This window comes from Triturus cristatus, chromosome 7, assembly GCF_964204655.1.
Source record: "Triturus cristatus chromosome 7, aTriCri1.1, whole genome shotgun sequence".
NCBI classification, from domain to species: Eukaryota; Metazoa; Chordata; class Amphibia; order Caudata; family Salamandridae; genus Triturus; species Triturus cristatus.
This window is the reverse complement of record NC_140590.1, coordinates 353,741,717-353,759,889: the sequence shown is the minus strand read 5'-3', so window position 1 is coordinate 353,759,889 and position 18,173 is coordinate 353,741,717. Positions and strand designations below refer to the sequence as shown.

Genomic DNA, 18,173 nt, shown 5'->3' with positions numbered 1-18,173 from the left:
TATGTTCTACCTCCCCCACCATCACTCTTTTAAAGGCATTTTACTCTACAGACCATCAGGACCTAGGAACACATTTCTAACCTTGGTGAGAACCCTGCTAGAGGATGGGCTTTGTGCTGATTCATTCACTATTCTTGGAGACTTTAATTTTCACCTAGAAGCATCTACTGACCCTGATACAACCGCTCTTATCGATGTGATGAGTGGCGTTGGTTTAATACAATGTGTAGAAGGTTCCACTCATGTCACAGATCATACCCTGGATGGGATTTTTCCCAGCATCCACAGCTAACTTGTACTGGGTTGCTGCCACTTGCTTGGATTTTGTCAGACCATCTTCAGGACGAAGAGTGGATTGTTATAGTGGTCCCTTAGATCTGGTCAGGTACTCAGGTTGAACCTGAATGATCACGATTTAATTAAAAAACTTTTTGGATCACAGACACCAGAGGGGCCTTATGAAAAGGCTACTGTATATATCAACACTAAAATGGAAATGCAATGGTATCAGTCTGAATAAGACCACTATAACAATCCACTCTTCATCCTGAAGATGGTCTGATCGACAAATCTGCCACAAAAGATCGAAACGTAAACATACATATCTATTTCCTCAGCATTGGTTGCTTTTCAGGAATAGTTGTCTGTTGTTCTCAGGCGCATTTCTTTCTTTATTATAATTTGGAATAGATGTTTACCTCTATGATTTGAAGGTTTTAGTTTTCATATATCCTCGATCATGGTGTTTTGTTGTATTCCAATGCACCCTTTCTAATTTTGTTTACATTAAAATGTGTCTGAAAATTATGTATTGTTGAGTATTCATGTTTTAAATAATTACATTGATGTTCAGATTGTTCAATAGTCAGTTACCAGTTGGGGCTTGACCAACAAGTGATTATCTTGAATAGATTTGACAAATAATGTTTGAGTCAGGGCAGTATCAGAAAACATGGAAAATAGCATCGATCCTTCTATTGTTAAAAAAACAAAACCTAGACACTAAGGATCCTAATTACTACCAGCCAAACTCTCACCTTCCACTGCCGGCTAACTTGGTAGAGAAGACCATGAATTCACAGCTCAGTGCCTTCCTCCAGGTAAATAACATCTTAGATCCCACTCAATATGGGTTCAGGAAAGGACACAGCACAGAGGCTGTCCTAATAAATCCACTGAAGATATAAGGGTAACCCTGGAACAGGTAGGAAATGCAGCACTGGATCTTTCTGCGGCCTTCGACACTGTCCACCATGATCTGTCTGTCGGCCTGCGAGATTCAGGGCAAAGCCTGGAAGCTACTGAAATCCGTCCTGACTGACAGAACTCAAATTGTGGCTATGGACAAATTTCGCTCTAAACCTTTTTCCTGCCCCTGCAGAGTGCCGCAGGGGTCTTCTCTTAGTCCCACCTTTTTCAATGTTTACTTGTCTACCCTGGTGGACTTGATCAGATCCTTTGGTTTCCATCTTACGTCATATGAGGATGACATGCAAATTTTGGTGTCTCTGTTGCAGGGGCCGGAGTCAGAGAAGTGTAAGAGGCTCTATGACTGCATGAAGTCAGTCAAGATCTGGATGACTCAGAATTGCCTGTAGCTAAATTTAGGTAAGCCTGAGGTCATTTTCTTTGGAAATATTGTCAATTATTGGACCCCCAAACGGTGGCCAGAAGAATTAGGGACTCTACCAAAACCTACGAGGTAAGCAAATAAATCTGGGCATTATAGTGGAGGACAAACTCCCTTTTGCGGACCAGATAAATGCTGTTGCATCTGCCACCTTACACCTTCTCAGAATGATTAAGAAAATAATGCCCTTTATGCTGGAGGACAGTCAATGCATAGAGTATTGCAACAGCCTCTACCTGAACATTCAAGAGAGACATTTAAACAAACTCCAACTTTTACAAAGTGCGGCAGCCAGACTGCTTACCAGCACACCAAAATTTGTATCTGTCTCCAAGGAAATCAAAAGGCTTCACTGGCTTCCAGTCATACAAAGAGTGTGTTTCAAATCCTTATGCAATGTTTTTAAAGCCCTTGAAGGAATAGGGCCAGAATATCTGAAACGTCAATTTCAATGGTATGTTCCTAAAAGAGCCCTCCGCTCCTTAGGAGCTAAGAGGGTGACAGTACCCTCCATTAAAAAAGTCAACTGGAAAATGAGAAGCTTTGTCGCCTGTGCCGCAAGGGCCTTGAATGAACTCCCTTTCCATATTAGAACTGCCACTGATCTAATGGCATTTAGGAAGGGATTCAAAACCTGGCTTTTCAGTTTATAGGATTCCCATCTGAACCTGTGTTCAGATGGCAGTAGCTAGCGCCAGGACGCCCTTCGGTAACCGCTGCGCTTTAGAAATACAAATAACATAACATAACTTAATGAGGCTGACCTACTCTTTGAAACTATGCCATACTTTTTGAAACTCTGATACAAAGAGAATATATTCATTGAGGATGCCAATGCTGCCAATTCCCTTACTAACCTTCATGATTGTTACATGCTAGATGTTTGTAGAAGGGTCACCCGTGCCTAGTTGTTGTGATTCGCAGTTCAGCTGATGTGATACCCATGTTGAAAGGCCACTAACAGTGCTATCTTTTTTTAACATTGTGCAGGTGTGTGCAACTTAACAAAACCATCCATACCATCCATTCCACTTTCCAACAGTGCCCACCTTTCTTGAAACCATCAAATCTTACAATTACAAACAAACCTGCAATTTACTATTCAACTTAGCAATATTCAAAAATAAGCTCCTTATAGAGTCCTCTTTACTATTGCTCTTTTATGCCAGCTGGGGTGAATTTTGCAGCTGCACAACCATTATTTGGCTGGCAATATGTATTAGATATTCAGTCCGGTCCATCTTGGGCCTGACCTCTAGCTATGCCCATTCTTGACCACTGTCTCTATCTAAATGTCAGCTCCATTCACCTGGATGCTAGGGCTGTTAAATATGTGTTCATATTGTTGTGCAGAGGTAGGCACTGCATTGATGGATTTTTAATTCATGGAATTCTGTAGTCCCTGTATAAATGCATGTCTCTAATTGCTTTATATTTGGCAACTAGTGGTGCACCCAGTCAGAGATTATAACGAAAACGTGTCAGAACTCGACTATTGTAAGTTATTACAGTTGAGTTCTGATGTCACAACGCCTGCTGCCAGACCCAGCAGCCAAAGTGGAAGGTGGATTAGGTCATGGGGAATAATTAAAGCACCTGCTTAAAGCTACGAAAATGGAACATTGCTTTTCTCTCTTCTGCTCTATTTTAATAGCTTACTATGACTCACAGCGGGAACATATTTATTTCTTACACTCCTTAGATAGAGAAAAACTAGAATATTTCTGCATGTTTCTACACATTCCGAGTTACTGCAAATTTTTTTTTTTTTTAAAAATACTTGCATGAAACTCTTTCTAACATCTGTTTGCAACAAATATCTAAGAAAACACAGGGAGATGATGGACGGAGAGCTGAAACTTTTCAGGCACTCACCCCCAGTCACAGATCTGGGTTTAGTTCATCATCGTTCTTTAGCTCACTTCGCCACCCCAGTTCAGACCCAGCCATATGCAAATCAGTCTTGACCCTGTTCCTCATGGGAACAGTCCAGCTTGAACTGCCAAGCCAGGTCTTCCCGGGACCAGAAACAAGCATCCTGGGACCAGTTTCGGGGTCTCACCCGTCATCAGCGCGGCTAGCTTGAATCCAGTGGCAAAGTGAGCAAGGGACCCACGTCTGGGCATACCCCGCCAACAAACCAAACACATGGAGGATAATGGACAGAGCATTTAAACTTATCTGACATCAGATATCTAACAAGTTTTTGATGAGTTCAATTTTGCGCTAGAGATTTTATCTTTATAATTCTTGTTTGCAAACATGCTCACACTTTCATCTGAAAGAGCTATGCACCAAGGTTTCAAGTGATTTGTGGGACAGGTGATGGTGTGACATTGTATTATATGGAATAAAGTACCCCCCGTGCATATGTGATAAGGATATTGCAAGTCACCTCGGACTTCCATAACCTTATAAAGGAATTTGGCCTTCGGCCTCAAATCTCAAATCTCTATATGGCCATGGAAATCCTCTGTGACTTGCAATATTCTTATAATGTATGGCAGGCAGTAATTTATCCATTATATATTCGGGATTGTATGTTGTAACATGGTAGAACATCTTTGCCCTACTGCTTCTACTAAGGGAATTAAACTACACTTTCTGTGACAAGGAGACTACCACATATTGCTGAGTATTTATTTAGTCAAAATCTCTTAAAATAACACAATATGAAAGTTTTTCATTTTGTGTAATTTCTTATAATATTCACAAAATTTGTGAAATTATTAACATGCAAATTACAAATATTTCCCACACCTGTAGTTATGATTTGCATCTTAGGTGTGTGAGTTATTGTTTGCAGAACTAAATATAACTGGAGTATTTGAGGGGGTTTCAAGTTTTATTTCGTAACCATAACCACATTTTAAATGTGGCTTTTGAAGGAATTTCACAATTTGTTTCTAACATACATTAGGGTATTATGGCTAAAGGTAACCATAACTTCATGTTAATTGTGTGTGTTTTTAACGGAAATATTACAGCTTTCCACTGGCTGGTGTGTGGATATATGCGATGGAAGTGTGGTAGCTGGGGTGGGGAATACTAATGACTTTGTAGCATGTTACAGGCTACCCTAGTTCTGCATGGCATTGAACGTTGTGCACTAGGGGTTGACACCCAACTTGTGTGGCTAATCACCGTTTTATGCAGCCTTTGACCACAGTAGTGGGCCATCCCGTAGCAAATTGGGGGCCAGACCTGGCAGGAGGAGGGAGTTGGGGAGAGGAGGAAGGTTCGGGGGCATTAAAAATAAAAATTAAATACAGAAAAGACGTTTGTAATGCCACCGCCGCCTCCGTCTCCTGCCGCATCGTGTTCTTCCTGCTTTGGGCCCTGGGCACAAGCACCCAGCCTGACCTGCAGCCAATCCTGAAGATGATCTCACACCACAGCAGCTTCAGGATTGGCCTGAGTGCCAGCAATTTGTGCTCCCAGGCAGACTGTGAGCCTGTGCCTGCTCTCTCCAGTCCCAGCAGCGCAGCTGGGGCTGGAGAGAGCTTCATTGCGCATGCAGGTTTGGCTGGCCTGAGACATCCGGCCAAACACCTCATGGGCAGTGAAAGGAGTGCCCACTCCCCCACCAGCAGTGGCTTCCCCTGGACGTGGCCAACCTGTAGTGGCAAACCTCAGCATAAAGCAAGTATCTGCAAATTTCATGCAGATCTATGAAATTACGATAATTTTATTATCACACTGAAAATGTGTGACCCTCTATTTACTTTACCCCTTTATTAGACCTCATTGTCAAGTGAAATCTCTGCACTAACTTTAACTTGCTAAAATACTCCAAATGTCATGTATATTCATTAAAGAGTAACAAAGTCATGAGTAAATTACACTTTTTTACCCGTCTTTAACCATGCAACTTTAATAGATGTGCACTAAAGTCTATATATCAAAAGGAAGCTGAAAATGCTAAGGGGCTCATTACGATGTCTGGCAGAATGCTTCTGCTGGACACCGTCTAGGACTCGGACTGACAGACTTGTGGACGGATTACGATGCAACAGATTTCCATTGTTTCCTATGGGAAATCATGTTATGCCCAAGAACCAGCCGTAACACAGGCTCCTATGGGAAAATGGTGTGTGTGTGTAAAACCCTGCACCCTGTCGCAAGCACCTCATGGTGCCGGCAACAACATGCAGGGTTCTACAGGGGTAGTACACTTGGTACCCCCTCGGCCACCAACCGTGGGCTGCGGGGGCTAGGGGGCCCTTCCAGGGTCCCCAAAGTCACTTTCATACAGCATTCCCATGTTGGAAAGGCTGGCATGGAAAGGCTGTTGGAAACCGATATCATAATCCCGATGGAGGAACTCCATCTATAGGGAATTACGGTGCGGTTCCTACCGACAGGAATATTCCGCGAGTCGGTCGGGACCAAGTCGGAATGACAAGGCGGTTTACGTTCCGACCACGAACATCGTAATTGAGCGGTCAGATGTAAACTGACCAAGTCGGTCGCAAGGGCTCTGTCACAGTTGGGAACATTCTGACTGTCGGGAGGAGGCTTTCCGCCTGACATCGTAATGAGCTCCATCGTGCTGTGTACATCCAAGATACTCCGCTAAAGTGGAAAAGAAGTCATTCTGGCCTTTGGGTTTTCCTGTAATACTTTCTCACAGACCTGTGTGTTCTTCCCCACCTGGTTCAAGCATTTCGTTTCCTTTAAGCAGCTACGACCAGATGTGTGAGGCATCTTTGCAGCAAAGCAACTGGTAATATCAGTAGATGTAAACCATGGACTAAATTCGAGTCTGCCTTAAACCAACTTACGACTATAATGTTAACGCGGCATCTGCACATAATAACCTCAGTACTTAATTGTCGAGAAAATGCAGTGCCCATGTGCTCCCTGTAAACATTAACTACTGTTTAATATAGGGTAGTGGTCACTAATAAGTGAGAACCTGTAACCTATGCCAGCTGCAACTGTCCTGACAGATTTTGTTCACGTTTATCAAATGCTACAGCGGTTGGAACACTGGAGGCAGCATCTGAATGTGTCTTCTCAAGAAACACAACACAGATAAGACAGTTATAGTGTAAACAGTGTTTTCACTTCGCTGGTGCCGTAGGCGAAGGAACACCTGCCTGGGTTTGCGTAAAAGCTGCGCGTTTATTGCTTTCGATGAGAATTGTGGGTCTTGAAGTTTCCAAGTGAAGATATAATGGCACAAAATGAGAATTCGTTGGAAGGATTGTACACCATGCTCACCTTTCAGCCATTACCTGAGAAGCCACATTTCCTACTAAACCCCGAGTACTACTTGAGTCAAGAAGACCACAGGCAAGCTTGGGAGCTGTGCTATAAAAGTGCCCCTGTGCACAACATTTAACCCACACAGATCCTTGTGAATTTCCCACACGTGCGCACAAGCAGCAGGTACTTTGGTAGAGGGTATGGGACCTCTCCCATCTTTTTATCCGCAGGTGTGAATCTGCCACCTGTGACTCACCTGAGTAGAGCGGTTCATTAGGGTCTCAAAAACAAAGTAACGTCCACATCCAATAACATGGTAATTATACAGAAAGTGGTAGACTTTGAGTAGCCAACAATTGTGTTTTATGAGATTAGGAAATCTTGTGTACAGGTTTACAAGATTCAGCATGCAGGGAACATGGATAACAAGCTAGTCCTGACTGTGGATGTCACATGGCATGGAGTGACTTGGCAGTTCTGTGAACACCTAGCTAGACTTATGCTTGCTGAGCCCTTGAGGTTGCCCAGAACTGAAGAGAGGTAAAATTCAGAGAACGCATTCAAATTCATAATATTAACAATGCATTTGGTTTATACAATCACATTAGCAAGGTTATTTCAATGATTTGGCCCTGAGCGGCTCAAACCCCTTGAGGACAGTAACCCTTCTGACCTGCTTACTTGTACCTTATTCAAACAAGCATTAGTAAATGTATTTGGTTTCGCCTATATGATTAATAATATTTTTTCAAACTTTTAGCTTGATGTGATGGGGCGGGTGCAGGAGCGTTGACAGGGCAGGAGCAGTGACAAGGCAGGAGAAGTGATGGGGCAGGAGAAGTTAGGGCCAGGAGAAGTGACGGGGCAGGAGCAATAACGGGGCAGGACCATTGATGTGAAAGGAGCAATGACTGGGCAGGTGCAGTGACGGGGCAGGAGTGGTGCCGGGGCAGAAGCGGTGACCGGGCAGGTGTAGTGACTGGGCAGGTCCAGTGACTGGGCAGGAGAAGTGCCAGGGCAGGAGAAGTGACTGGACAGGTGAAGTGACGGGGCTGGAGAAGTGATGGATCAGGAGTAGCGATGGGTCAGTAGCACTGACGGGGCAGGTCCAGTGACGGGGCAGGAGCAGTGACCGGCCAGGTGCAGTGATGTGGCAGGTGTGGTGACCGGGCATGAGCACTGACAGGGCAGGATTAGTGACGAGAACAGTAGAGGAGGCAGAAGTAACATAAGAACCTATTTTTTCACATAAGGGTCTATTAAAAAACAGCCTGAATATAACAAATAAAGTAGACGATTGCAGCGAATGAATCCAAGAGTTAAACACATAGGAGCAACAGAACATAGTGAGCCAGGGGAAAGCCGGAAGCCGGGCTGCAAGTAACTCACCGAAAATAGGCACCCTGAGTTGGCATGGCGGTACTTATCAGACTCGTAGTCAAAAGTCCATATACACAGCAAACCAACTATTCAAAAACCGCACATTCACCCGGGGGATTGGGCGGTATAACAGGTGATTCAACAACACCTGTGTAGTATTTTCTAACACCGTTGATCTGAGCAATCTGAGGGCGGATGGACAGGGACGTGGTTGGGTTTCTGGAAAAAAACTGTGGCTTTCCGGGATTTTTCACCTCTTCAAAGAAACTTTGTAATTGTGAGATAATGTTCAGAGATATATCCGTGGAAGGGGGGCAGTATGAGACTACCAAAGATCTCTGTAGCAGCATGATAATTCTGCGCAAATTTACTCAGCAATTAGTTTAATAGGCCTCCGTGATTCATGCTAAAATAGTTAGAAATGTTCAATGTTTTTTCCCTCTATAAATTAAGCAGCTTACCTCAACATTATTTCCATGGTGATGAAATGCGTTAAATAATCAGGATTTTTAAAGACAAACCAACGTGGGTGAGAGTTTTTCATGACAAGCGCATTTGTCCATTTAAATAGCGTGCCATGTGACTGTGAATTAACAATGTGAATTTCTCTAGTCTACAACTCACCTGAGAAACAGGGTACATTCTGATCAAATATAGCATGGGGTGCTTTCTAGTGGAAGGAAACTTTGCAGCAAATGGTATGAAGGGGATCGATGCAGCATTTAGTGATCTTAAAGAATCATTTGTAGATGAATGGCCTCTGTCCTTCCCGCTTGAACGTGGTCAGAGCAATTTCTCTCATCCCCTCCACAATCACTATGGGCCACATGCATCAACGAGAAAACTGCTCGCAAACGGGCAGATTAGCAGAATCTGCCCCTTTGCGACCGGTATTTTTGCATTTGGGATGCATCATCCCAAATGCAAAAATGGCTATTTAAGGAATCTCTAAATAGCGATTCCTTAAATTGCGATTGCATTTAAGGAATCCCAAATTGAGATTCCTTAAATGCAATGCATGAAAGTTTAAAAATTAGCGATTTCGCTAATAGGGGGAGCAAATTACCATGAAGTTGAACTTCATGGTAATTTGCAAAAACTTTGAAAAATGCACTAAAGTGCATTTTTCAAAGTTCCATTTTACACACAAACATGCCCTTGGGGCATGTGCAAGATGTATTCATATGCAGATTTCAGGGGTGCAACAGGGTGTCTTTTTGACGCCCTGGCACCCTTGAAATAGCATGAGCAATTTGCGATTCTCTAATTGAGATTAGCAAATTGAGAAAGTCCTCCCATTCATTCCTATGGGCCTCTAGGCCCATAGGAATCAATGGGGAGGTATTCCTTAATTGCGACTCACAATTTGCGAGTAGCAATTAAGGAATGTTTAGAAATCGCTATTTTGTAAGCGTTTTCTACATGCATAGCCTTTTGCTATTCCTTATTAGCGAATCCCTATTTTTCGCTATTAAGGAATCGCAAATGGCATTGTTGATGCATGTGCCAGTATATTTGGTATTTCCAATGCCTGAGAGGCTCTTATTTTATAGATAACTTAATAAAACGGTGCCTTGATACTCAGGTTACGACTCCGATCTGACAACACAGTGTTCGAAAAACAACACACGGCCACAGCAAAAAGTGGATGCTGCAACTAGATTACAAAAGACACGCAAAGACAGCTGATGCAGACCCCGCTGCAATTAACACACGCACGCTACAGAATGCATCTTGATGAGATTCCCGCTGACAGTTTAAGCGCACACACATTCATTAGCAGAGCACACATTTCCATCACTGCGCCTAGAGTGTGCATGCACAGTTCCAGCACCTCATACACGGTATTCACCTCCATGATGCCCCGGGCACCAGCAAGAGCCTGCTGCAGTGAAGCATGCACACCACACACGACCTGTTTCGGTTGCTCGGGTCAGAAGGACTAGGTGAGCAGTCTCGCACTAACATATTGATTAGAAATGAAAGAGTCAATAAAGCAAGTGGCAGCATGCAATGGTGGTCATTTCTTAGAGTTGTTTAACACGCACCATTTCCTATAACCCACAAATACATTTAAAATAATACGTAACAAGGAATTAATATGCCAAGCAAACTATGTGCATACCGCAGGGCTAATATGGTGCACGGATTAGGGATAGAGGCAGGAAGGAATGGTCAATGGAGCACAGCATGCGTGAATTGTGTTGGTGGGAGGGGAGGGGGCACATGCAAAGGGGGGGGGGGTCAGGGATGAAAGAGAGGCTTGGAAAAAATTGTTCCAAGCCTCGCTGGGTAGGCAAATCCCCTAAAAAAGAGTTCCCCAATATCATATGGAAACATTACTTTGATAACGGGAAATTGATAAGAGAAGCACACGAGGAACCACACAGGAACAAGCATTGTTTAATGCAGGAGACCATGCTGCAGCAAACATAAATGGAGGAAAAGTAAGTGGCAATCATAGGAAACAATAACAAGCTAGGAAAGCAAGGGGGAGGGATGTAAGCCGCTTTTTAAATTTATATGAAAAGCAATAGATTTCACAAGCATAGCGCAAATGCTGTACAGGCGAAACCTAAAAAGGGGAGCAATTATTTGCACAAACTTCATACTCATAGGCCCACCCCACAGTCAAACATACAATAATTTTTTTTTAGTGCCCGTCTCTTGTTATATTTGTTTTACCATTATTACACAGTATACTATAAATAAGCTCAATTTACTCAAATACGAAATCTTTCTTATCACAGTCTGACAGAAACATATTTCCTTTATTGTTAATAATCGTTAAAACACAGGAACATCAAAATATAGAGATTGATAAAACACTACTTGATGAGCAAGTTAGATTATTTAATTTCAACAACATGTTAAAGATCAAAATCATGATTAATGCACCATAAACAAATTATTCATTCAGTGTAAACCTAAGACTTTTATGAAGAAACATGCAATAGTATTTTTTTACAGTTTGTGCACCAGGTCGGCAACATGCATTGGCAAAGCCAGTGAGTCTGTCATTGTCCACCAGTCTTTTGGCTTTGGCAATTCCTGTATTGTTCTGTTGTGGTTTTTGCAAAACTTTATTGATGGGGAAGCTGCCAGGCCCCATCAATTTAAAATAAAAAGTATTGGCTAAAGCCAAAAATATTTTTGGGGTATCAAAAAAGCACACATTACAATAGTAGCCCCAGGCAATGAAGGGAGCTACTTTGTGTGTGAAATTTCTCCCTGTGAAAGGCCATCATGCTTTAAATCTGCCAAAGACTGAAGTGGGCTGACTCATTGTCCCATCATGTAGGCTGCAGTGAACGGAAGAAAAATGTGAATGACACAGCAACAGAGTAAGGGAGGAAGTCTGGCTGAAAACGCATATAACTAAAAGTTATACACATAATTTTGGTAAGATCAAAAGGTCCTGGTTAACACCAAACCTAAAAAGGTGAATTATCTGCAATTGGCGGCCAGACTCATGCCTTTGCTAGTGCTTTTTTGCTAATTTTTTTGTAAATCGTTATTACATGTACAAAGGGTGGAACAGAAAGATAAATAGAGAGGCTCCAACGATAGAAAGATTTGGATAGATAGATGGATGGAAACAGACAGACTGGCAGATGGAGGGACAGACAGACAATGGTAGCACTGATTCAGAGGGTTGCATAGATAGAAACTAGAGTTGAAACCATAGATAGATAGATAGATAGATAGATAGATAGATAGATAGATAGATAGATAGATAGATAGATAGATAGATAGATAGATAGATAGATAGATAGATAGATAGATAGATAGATAGACATGTTCAGAATTAAATTCACCCGAGATGTTTTATGTGTGTATTTTTATTGGAAATTACCTTTTAAAATATTTATGATATTTTACATATTAGATGTATTATATTTTTTTGTGATGCACATTGAAAATAGGAATATGTTGTACATCGCTCTAATAATGTGTGCTGTGCTTTCATGGTTACCTTTGTAACCAAAATAAAGGTTTTACTGACTGACTGAGACAGATATCTAGCTAGCTAGCTAGCTAGCTAGCTAGATAGATAGATAGATAGATAGATAGATAGATAGATAGATAGATAGATAGATAGATAGATAGATAGATAGATAGATAGATAGATAGATAGATAGATAGATAAACAGCAGAGCCTCAGTTAGTAATATGATACTTAAATGTCTTTATATCATAAAATACAAGAGCAATGAAAGCAAGATAGACATTCATACTAGCAGGATATACAGGCTAAATTGATTTACAAGTATAACTGAACTCCTTAATTAAAATACATACCAGCATGACATCCTGAGTGCAGTTATAAATGCACTTCAATGCATGCATTCTAAAATGACAATAACTTTATAAAGAATAGTTTCAAATGCACTCCATCTTTTTATGATAAAAAATGGCATTCAGATAAACAAAGACCACTCTGAAAAGAACTGCAGCATTACCAGCAAACAGGAATGAATAATGTTGGAATAATAAAGTAAAAACTGAAACACTGGCACAAAGTAAACTCATCTAGTGCCCCATTGTGTATGTGATAGTAAGTGGAATACAAATGTGAATAACACAACAATAGACCAAATGGATGAAGAAATCTGTCTGAAAGCCCCTTACTATAAAACATATATTTTTAGAAAAACTAAAAGATCTTAGCTAGCGTCAGAACTAAAAAAGGGATTCAAATATGGCTTACAGCAGAAAGCCATTCCCAAACATATAGTCATATTATGGTGTAAGATTTAGTAAATCAAAAATAATTATTCTTGTGGAAAATGAGCAGTTGGAACTGAAGAAGCAGCAGAAAAATGCATTAAAGAGGGATGGTTTCAGTGGTAGCCTGTGCACCACCAGTACATATGCCTTTTTTTGCAAATGCGTCCCGCAAATAAAATTAAAAGACAAAAGCTGATGGGTGGCATGCTTCCAAAAGTCTCAGCCATTGTCAATCGTTCATGGCCAAAATAAAAATCAGAATTATGGGTTAATATCCTTTTTGCAGCTCACTATGTTGATCCAAAAATCAAGCTTGCTGTAGGACAATTTAGGGGGTTAAACATTTCCTGAATAGCGCTATGTTTTCCCATCAAGTCTCAGGATTCAATATTGCTACGATAGCCCCAGGGGTTAATGATTATCTCCATTGGTTTAGGTGCAATGTGCATTCACAGTTTTGAAACATCTTACAACGGCATAGAGTGCTATGTGAGTACTTTTTTATCCTGCAGTTCAGGGAGGCATATCCTGATGAGACAGCTGAGAGGGTCAGTGCATTTGATGCAGAGATCCTTCAGTGACCTGGAGGTCACCAAGCCAAATCTGGTAAACATATCAGTGGGTTATTTGCCTGCAGCAAAAACGTGTGCCACCTCTAAAGTGCACATTTAATCCTTACATGTCTTAACTCTATCATTATCGATCTGCGATTGAATGAGTCGCCAGAACTGATATGAAAAGTAATTAATGGCAATTATTATAATGTGGTTTCTACTGTGTTATATTAGCAATCAATATGCATACACCTAAATACAAAGGATATACTACATACAATATGTGTTCAATAGAAATGTCATTTTCATTGCCCATCTTGGAGAGAGGACCCACCATATCATGCAGGAACTCTCACAGTCTCTACTTATTCTGCTGGTTTCATCACACACATTTTTTACATTTCTGCTGGAAAATCCATTTTCCTTATTAGACAGTTTGGCAACATAAAACAATTTTGTATCTTGATTTATTTCTTGATCAACTTGTGAAGTAAAACGGACATTTCCCCCTAGATGGCTACATCAGCTAATGGCAAGGTAAGACAGTGTGCCGCTGTGCTCCCTTCCTTCTTTGATACTTGCTACCAGAATGAGCACCTTAACAAAAGTAATCATTCTTTGCACTTGAAGTGAGGTATGTGGAGGCTGGTGCACTGACTGGAAGGGAAAGCCTCGGATTCCACTGCTCCTTTGCAGAAACCTTCTGAGCGTGGGAAAGCACACAGTGTGAAAGATCTTCATGGTGCATTTCAAACTAGGCGTGCTGGTGTCCGTACAATGCACCTGGGCACAAGAGGGTTTCTGATTGTGAGCAGCTCCTGACTCATGCATAACCGAACAAGGATGGTCCCACACCATCAGCAGTGCTGATATAAAAAGCACAATATATAATCTCTTTACCTGTGGGCAGATTGTCAAAATAATTGGCTTACATTGTACGATTTGGTAACTCAAGGATTGTGGTCTTTGTTTTATCTCAAGTGAGCTGGCGACATTTCTGATGTGTACACCTTTTAATATTTATTTCAAGCATTTGAAAAATGATCATTTTAATTACTAGTTGTCCTTTTTATGTAACCAACATCCAGTCTAATCACAGCTTAGGCACTTGAGTTGGATAAGGAATGAGAATAGTTTAAAGAAATTTCTTTTTGTGTGGTTTTTTCTAGTTACAATCTATGCCCATGCGAGTTTGAAGTTAAATGTCAGGGCAAAATTTGCTCTTTTGCTTGGCGACATCCTACTAAGAAAAATTTAGAAGCCTTCTCTTTGGAATTTTAGTTGTTCCATATTAGGTATCCATTATGTTACCATGACCTATGATGAAATATTTGGTGCAAATTTCAGTAAATCGTTCACAAATTGATTTTGCTGGGTCTAATTGCAGGGCAACAAGACACAAGGGAAAGTCTACTGCTCAAATATGTGACACTGGAACCTACTTACACCATTAGACACTAAACATTACAAGCTCTGTTAATGCCAGCAGTTAGGCACATATATGAAAATGAAAGTCAGACCTATTGGCTTTGCCAATGGTTGTTTTTATTTTATTTCAAATGTTTTTATTTTCTTCAAATGCTGTTGGGACTATGACTGTGAAATGCACAAAACTCGATTTGTTTGACACATCATATCATTTTGACCCAGTTTTGATCAATTGTTTCCTTAGTTTCTCATGTAATACTGCATTTGAGATGGTGAAATAACTGTTTAAGACCCTTATCCAGGGCCACTGGAATTATGCGATTGTGCGGCCGCAGCGTTTTTCATATAATTAAAGATTTGTTGCATTTTCCTCATAATCCATCATCTGCTGCATAATCTGCAAATTTTATAAAAATAAATTGCTTCTAGATCAAACGATTCCAAAGTTACTAAGGGGCATATTTATCATTATTTCACTCAGATCAACAAGTCAAATTGCTGTGTTGTGCTGCATGATAGGGAAAGGGCAGGAATGCAATGTACTTCACATTGTATGACACGTTTCTCCCTCTTACCAGTGCTGGTGCACAATGTGCTGCCTAGTGCCAATGCAGGCACTCTTGCACCACACATATAAATAGGAAAAACAAGGAGAAATAAAGAAATTTTTCCTCTGCATAATATTTTCACTCATGCCCAGGTCTACCACCTATGTTAAATCTGGGAATGCATCAAAATCTATGGGTTTTGAATGGGGACACCCACCCACATTTAACGCCTCCCTAGGGCAGAGTAATGCAATAACGGGATTTGTGCTGAGATGCGTTTCTCTGGATTTATCAAGCCATTCAGGGCTACTCAAGGGGGTCTTCCATAGCTTGATAAATCACATCTTCAGGGTTACGTCACTTTTGCATCCAGTTGCGTGGTGCAAAATTGATGCAACCCTTTCATAAACATGGACCTAAGAATGCAGCTGCATGTGTTCCAGTGCAGTTGAAGGGCCTTTGTCAAGATTACCTTTTCACCTTTCAGTTGCTTATTCCCATATTTGGGTGTTAAACTGGTACTACTAATTTGCAATCAATGCCCAAACAGTGTCAACAAGTGTAAAAATGACAAAACATTGCAGTAATACTATCACAAAATGTGCTGCATTATGCTGGATAATTTGCCTTTTCTCGTTGCATAATTTAATCAACATTGCTGCAAAATTCCAAAGGCCCTGTCATTATCCTTCCCAATTCTGATAAATGGCTTCGGCACAATCCTCTGGCTCATTTGTGCAAATTGCCTCATAGTCTTCCTCTCCAGCCATTTCCTTCTGCCCGTTGTTTGGTTGGTATCTAAAAAGACTGTCATAGTTATTACCATATTCTTGGTCACAAGAGAACTTTTTCTGGCTGAGGTCTTTGTAGTCTTGCTCATGCACTCCCATATTTGTGTACATCTCATCCGAGCAATCATCCTCCTTTGTTGACTCTGCATGGTTTGCACTGTTGACGACTTTCGGTTTTAATCCAGAACACCCACCATCTTTGAGATGAAGCCCTGGAAAACATGGATTCACAAACATCACAGCTGTGTTCCATTCTGCTCTGCTTTAACTGACAGAAAATAATTTGTGTTACTTCACGTGTGTAAAAGTTAAATGAAATGAAAAGAGATTTTGTAATTCTCTTGCAAGTCACCACACAACTTTCAGTGAGATTTCTAATCTGGAAGGCTAAAACAACATGTTAATTGGGTAACCTATTTGGAGATGATGTGAGAGTCCTACGCTTTGTATCTTTTTCATGTGCGCATATTTAGAAGTATCCGCTTAGCTCTGGCCCACTTTTGTTTGAAATTCCCAAATAACCTTGAAGTAAACGACTCTGTACTAGTGAGTAAAATTTGTACATCATAGGCAGGCCTGATCCATGTGCATATCCACATACAGTTAGCAGCACTCTGCTATTGATACCGGCCCCGATATACCTCCATAAACAAATTGTTGTCCAGAGATTTTCATTTTTGATTTGTGTTTTTGGATCATTAGAGAAGTCATTTAGCCTGGGTAGACATTGCTAATCTGGGCCAAATTATTCTGAATAACATTTTTAAAAATGGCGGATCTGTTGCAGTGATGATGTTATATTTTAGGAACCATGAGACGTATAGACTTCATTTTGGTTTTGGGGCTCACGTAGTCTTATAGAGACAGAAAAAACTCCTCAGAGCAACTCTTCCGCCACTTTCTAAAATGGCGGCTATATTAGAGGAAGAAGAGACATATATAGAAATGAAACAAATAGCAATGGTTTTTAATCCTTTTATGTATAAACCAAACAATGTTTATGAGCTGAATAAGAAAAAAAAATAATGTTTATAACTCCTGTTTGACACATTTTGTATAGATCACATTAATTATTTGTTTCGGCGATCGCTCATGGTACACTTGCAGAATGTTGAACATGTTGAGCAGACGAGCATATCGATATGGACATCTTTCTGTAGCACAGGTTTTGCAAGTACATGTATGTGTAAATTCTATGTGTAGAGGCTTTAGAAAGTTTGTCGGCTTTAGCACCCCATCAATATCTTCCCAACCAAATTCACATGGATCTTTCTCTACACATCTTCTGATGAAGTAGAAAGCTCTTTTAATGTGTCCATGCTGAAAATATGACATTGGTGGGCTGTCACTCAGAGGGACTGATCTCTTGAATTTACTGTACCGATGATCGTCAATTGTGTGACAGTCAGCACTCGTTTTCCACACACGCACAAGGTATTTTTCTATGTCTTAAAAATCACATTCTTATTCTTTCTTAGCAAATCCTTTTAGAAACTTCACAGGCTCAGCAGATAAAGCTCCAAGCTTTGTTCCAGTTTTGCTCATAGTGCCATCACCCATAAGAACACTGCAGAAAGAACACTGGGCATCTCTGGGTCAAGTTTCCTTTACTGAATGTGAAGTGGGATTAAGTGTCATTTCTTGCCTGTTCCATAACCTATCCATCACTCTGACAATCCTTGATTTATGAGCATTGCAACAAATCTAAGTGGCACCATAATAACATCTGTGTCATTTGACAGTACAATGACTCAATTGAAACCATTTCGAACAGCCCACTCAACATGTGGTACAACACGAAGGTCAGCTTCCTCCAATTTGCCATTAAGTTCTTGACCAATATGACCTGCATCAATTGAATATATCTCTGCAGTCACCGACGCCTCATTGACAATCATTT

General features: G+C 40.9%; 1 protein-coding gene across 1 annotated transcript in view; it reads right to left on the bottom strand.

The window, feature by feature from the left end:
- Positions 1–10,973: 10,973 nt before the first annotated feature.
- Positions 10,974–18,173, bottom strand: part of LOC146809649 (uncharacterized) — a 763,091-nt gene continuing 755,891 nt past the window's right edge. Inside the window, exon 8 of the mRNA XM_085616508.1 lies at positions 10,974–16,485. Coding sequence (XP_085472634.1) covers positions 16,166–16,485 — 320 coding nt within the window. The 3' untranslated portion in view covers positions 10,974–16,165. The remainder of the gene's footprint in view (positions 16,486–18,173) is intronic.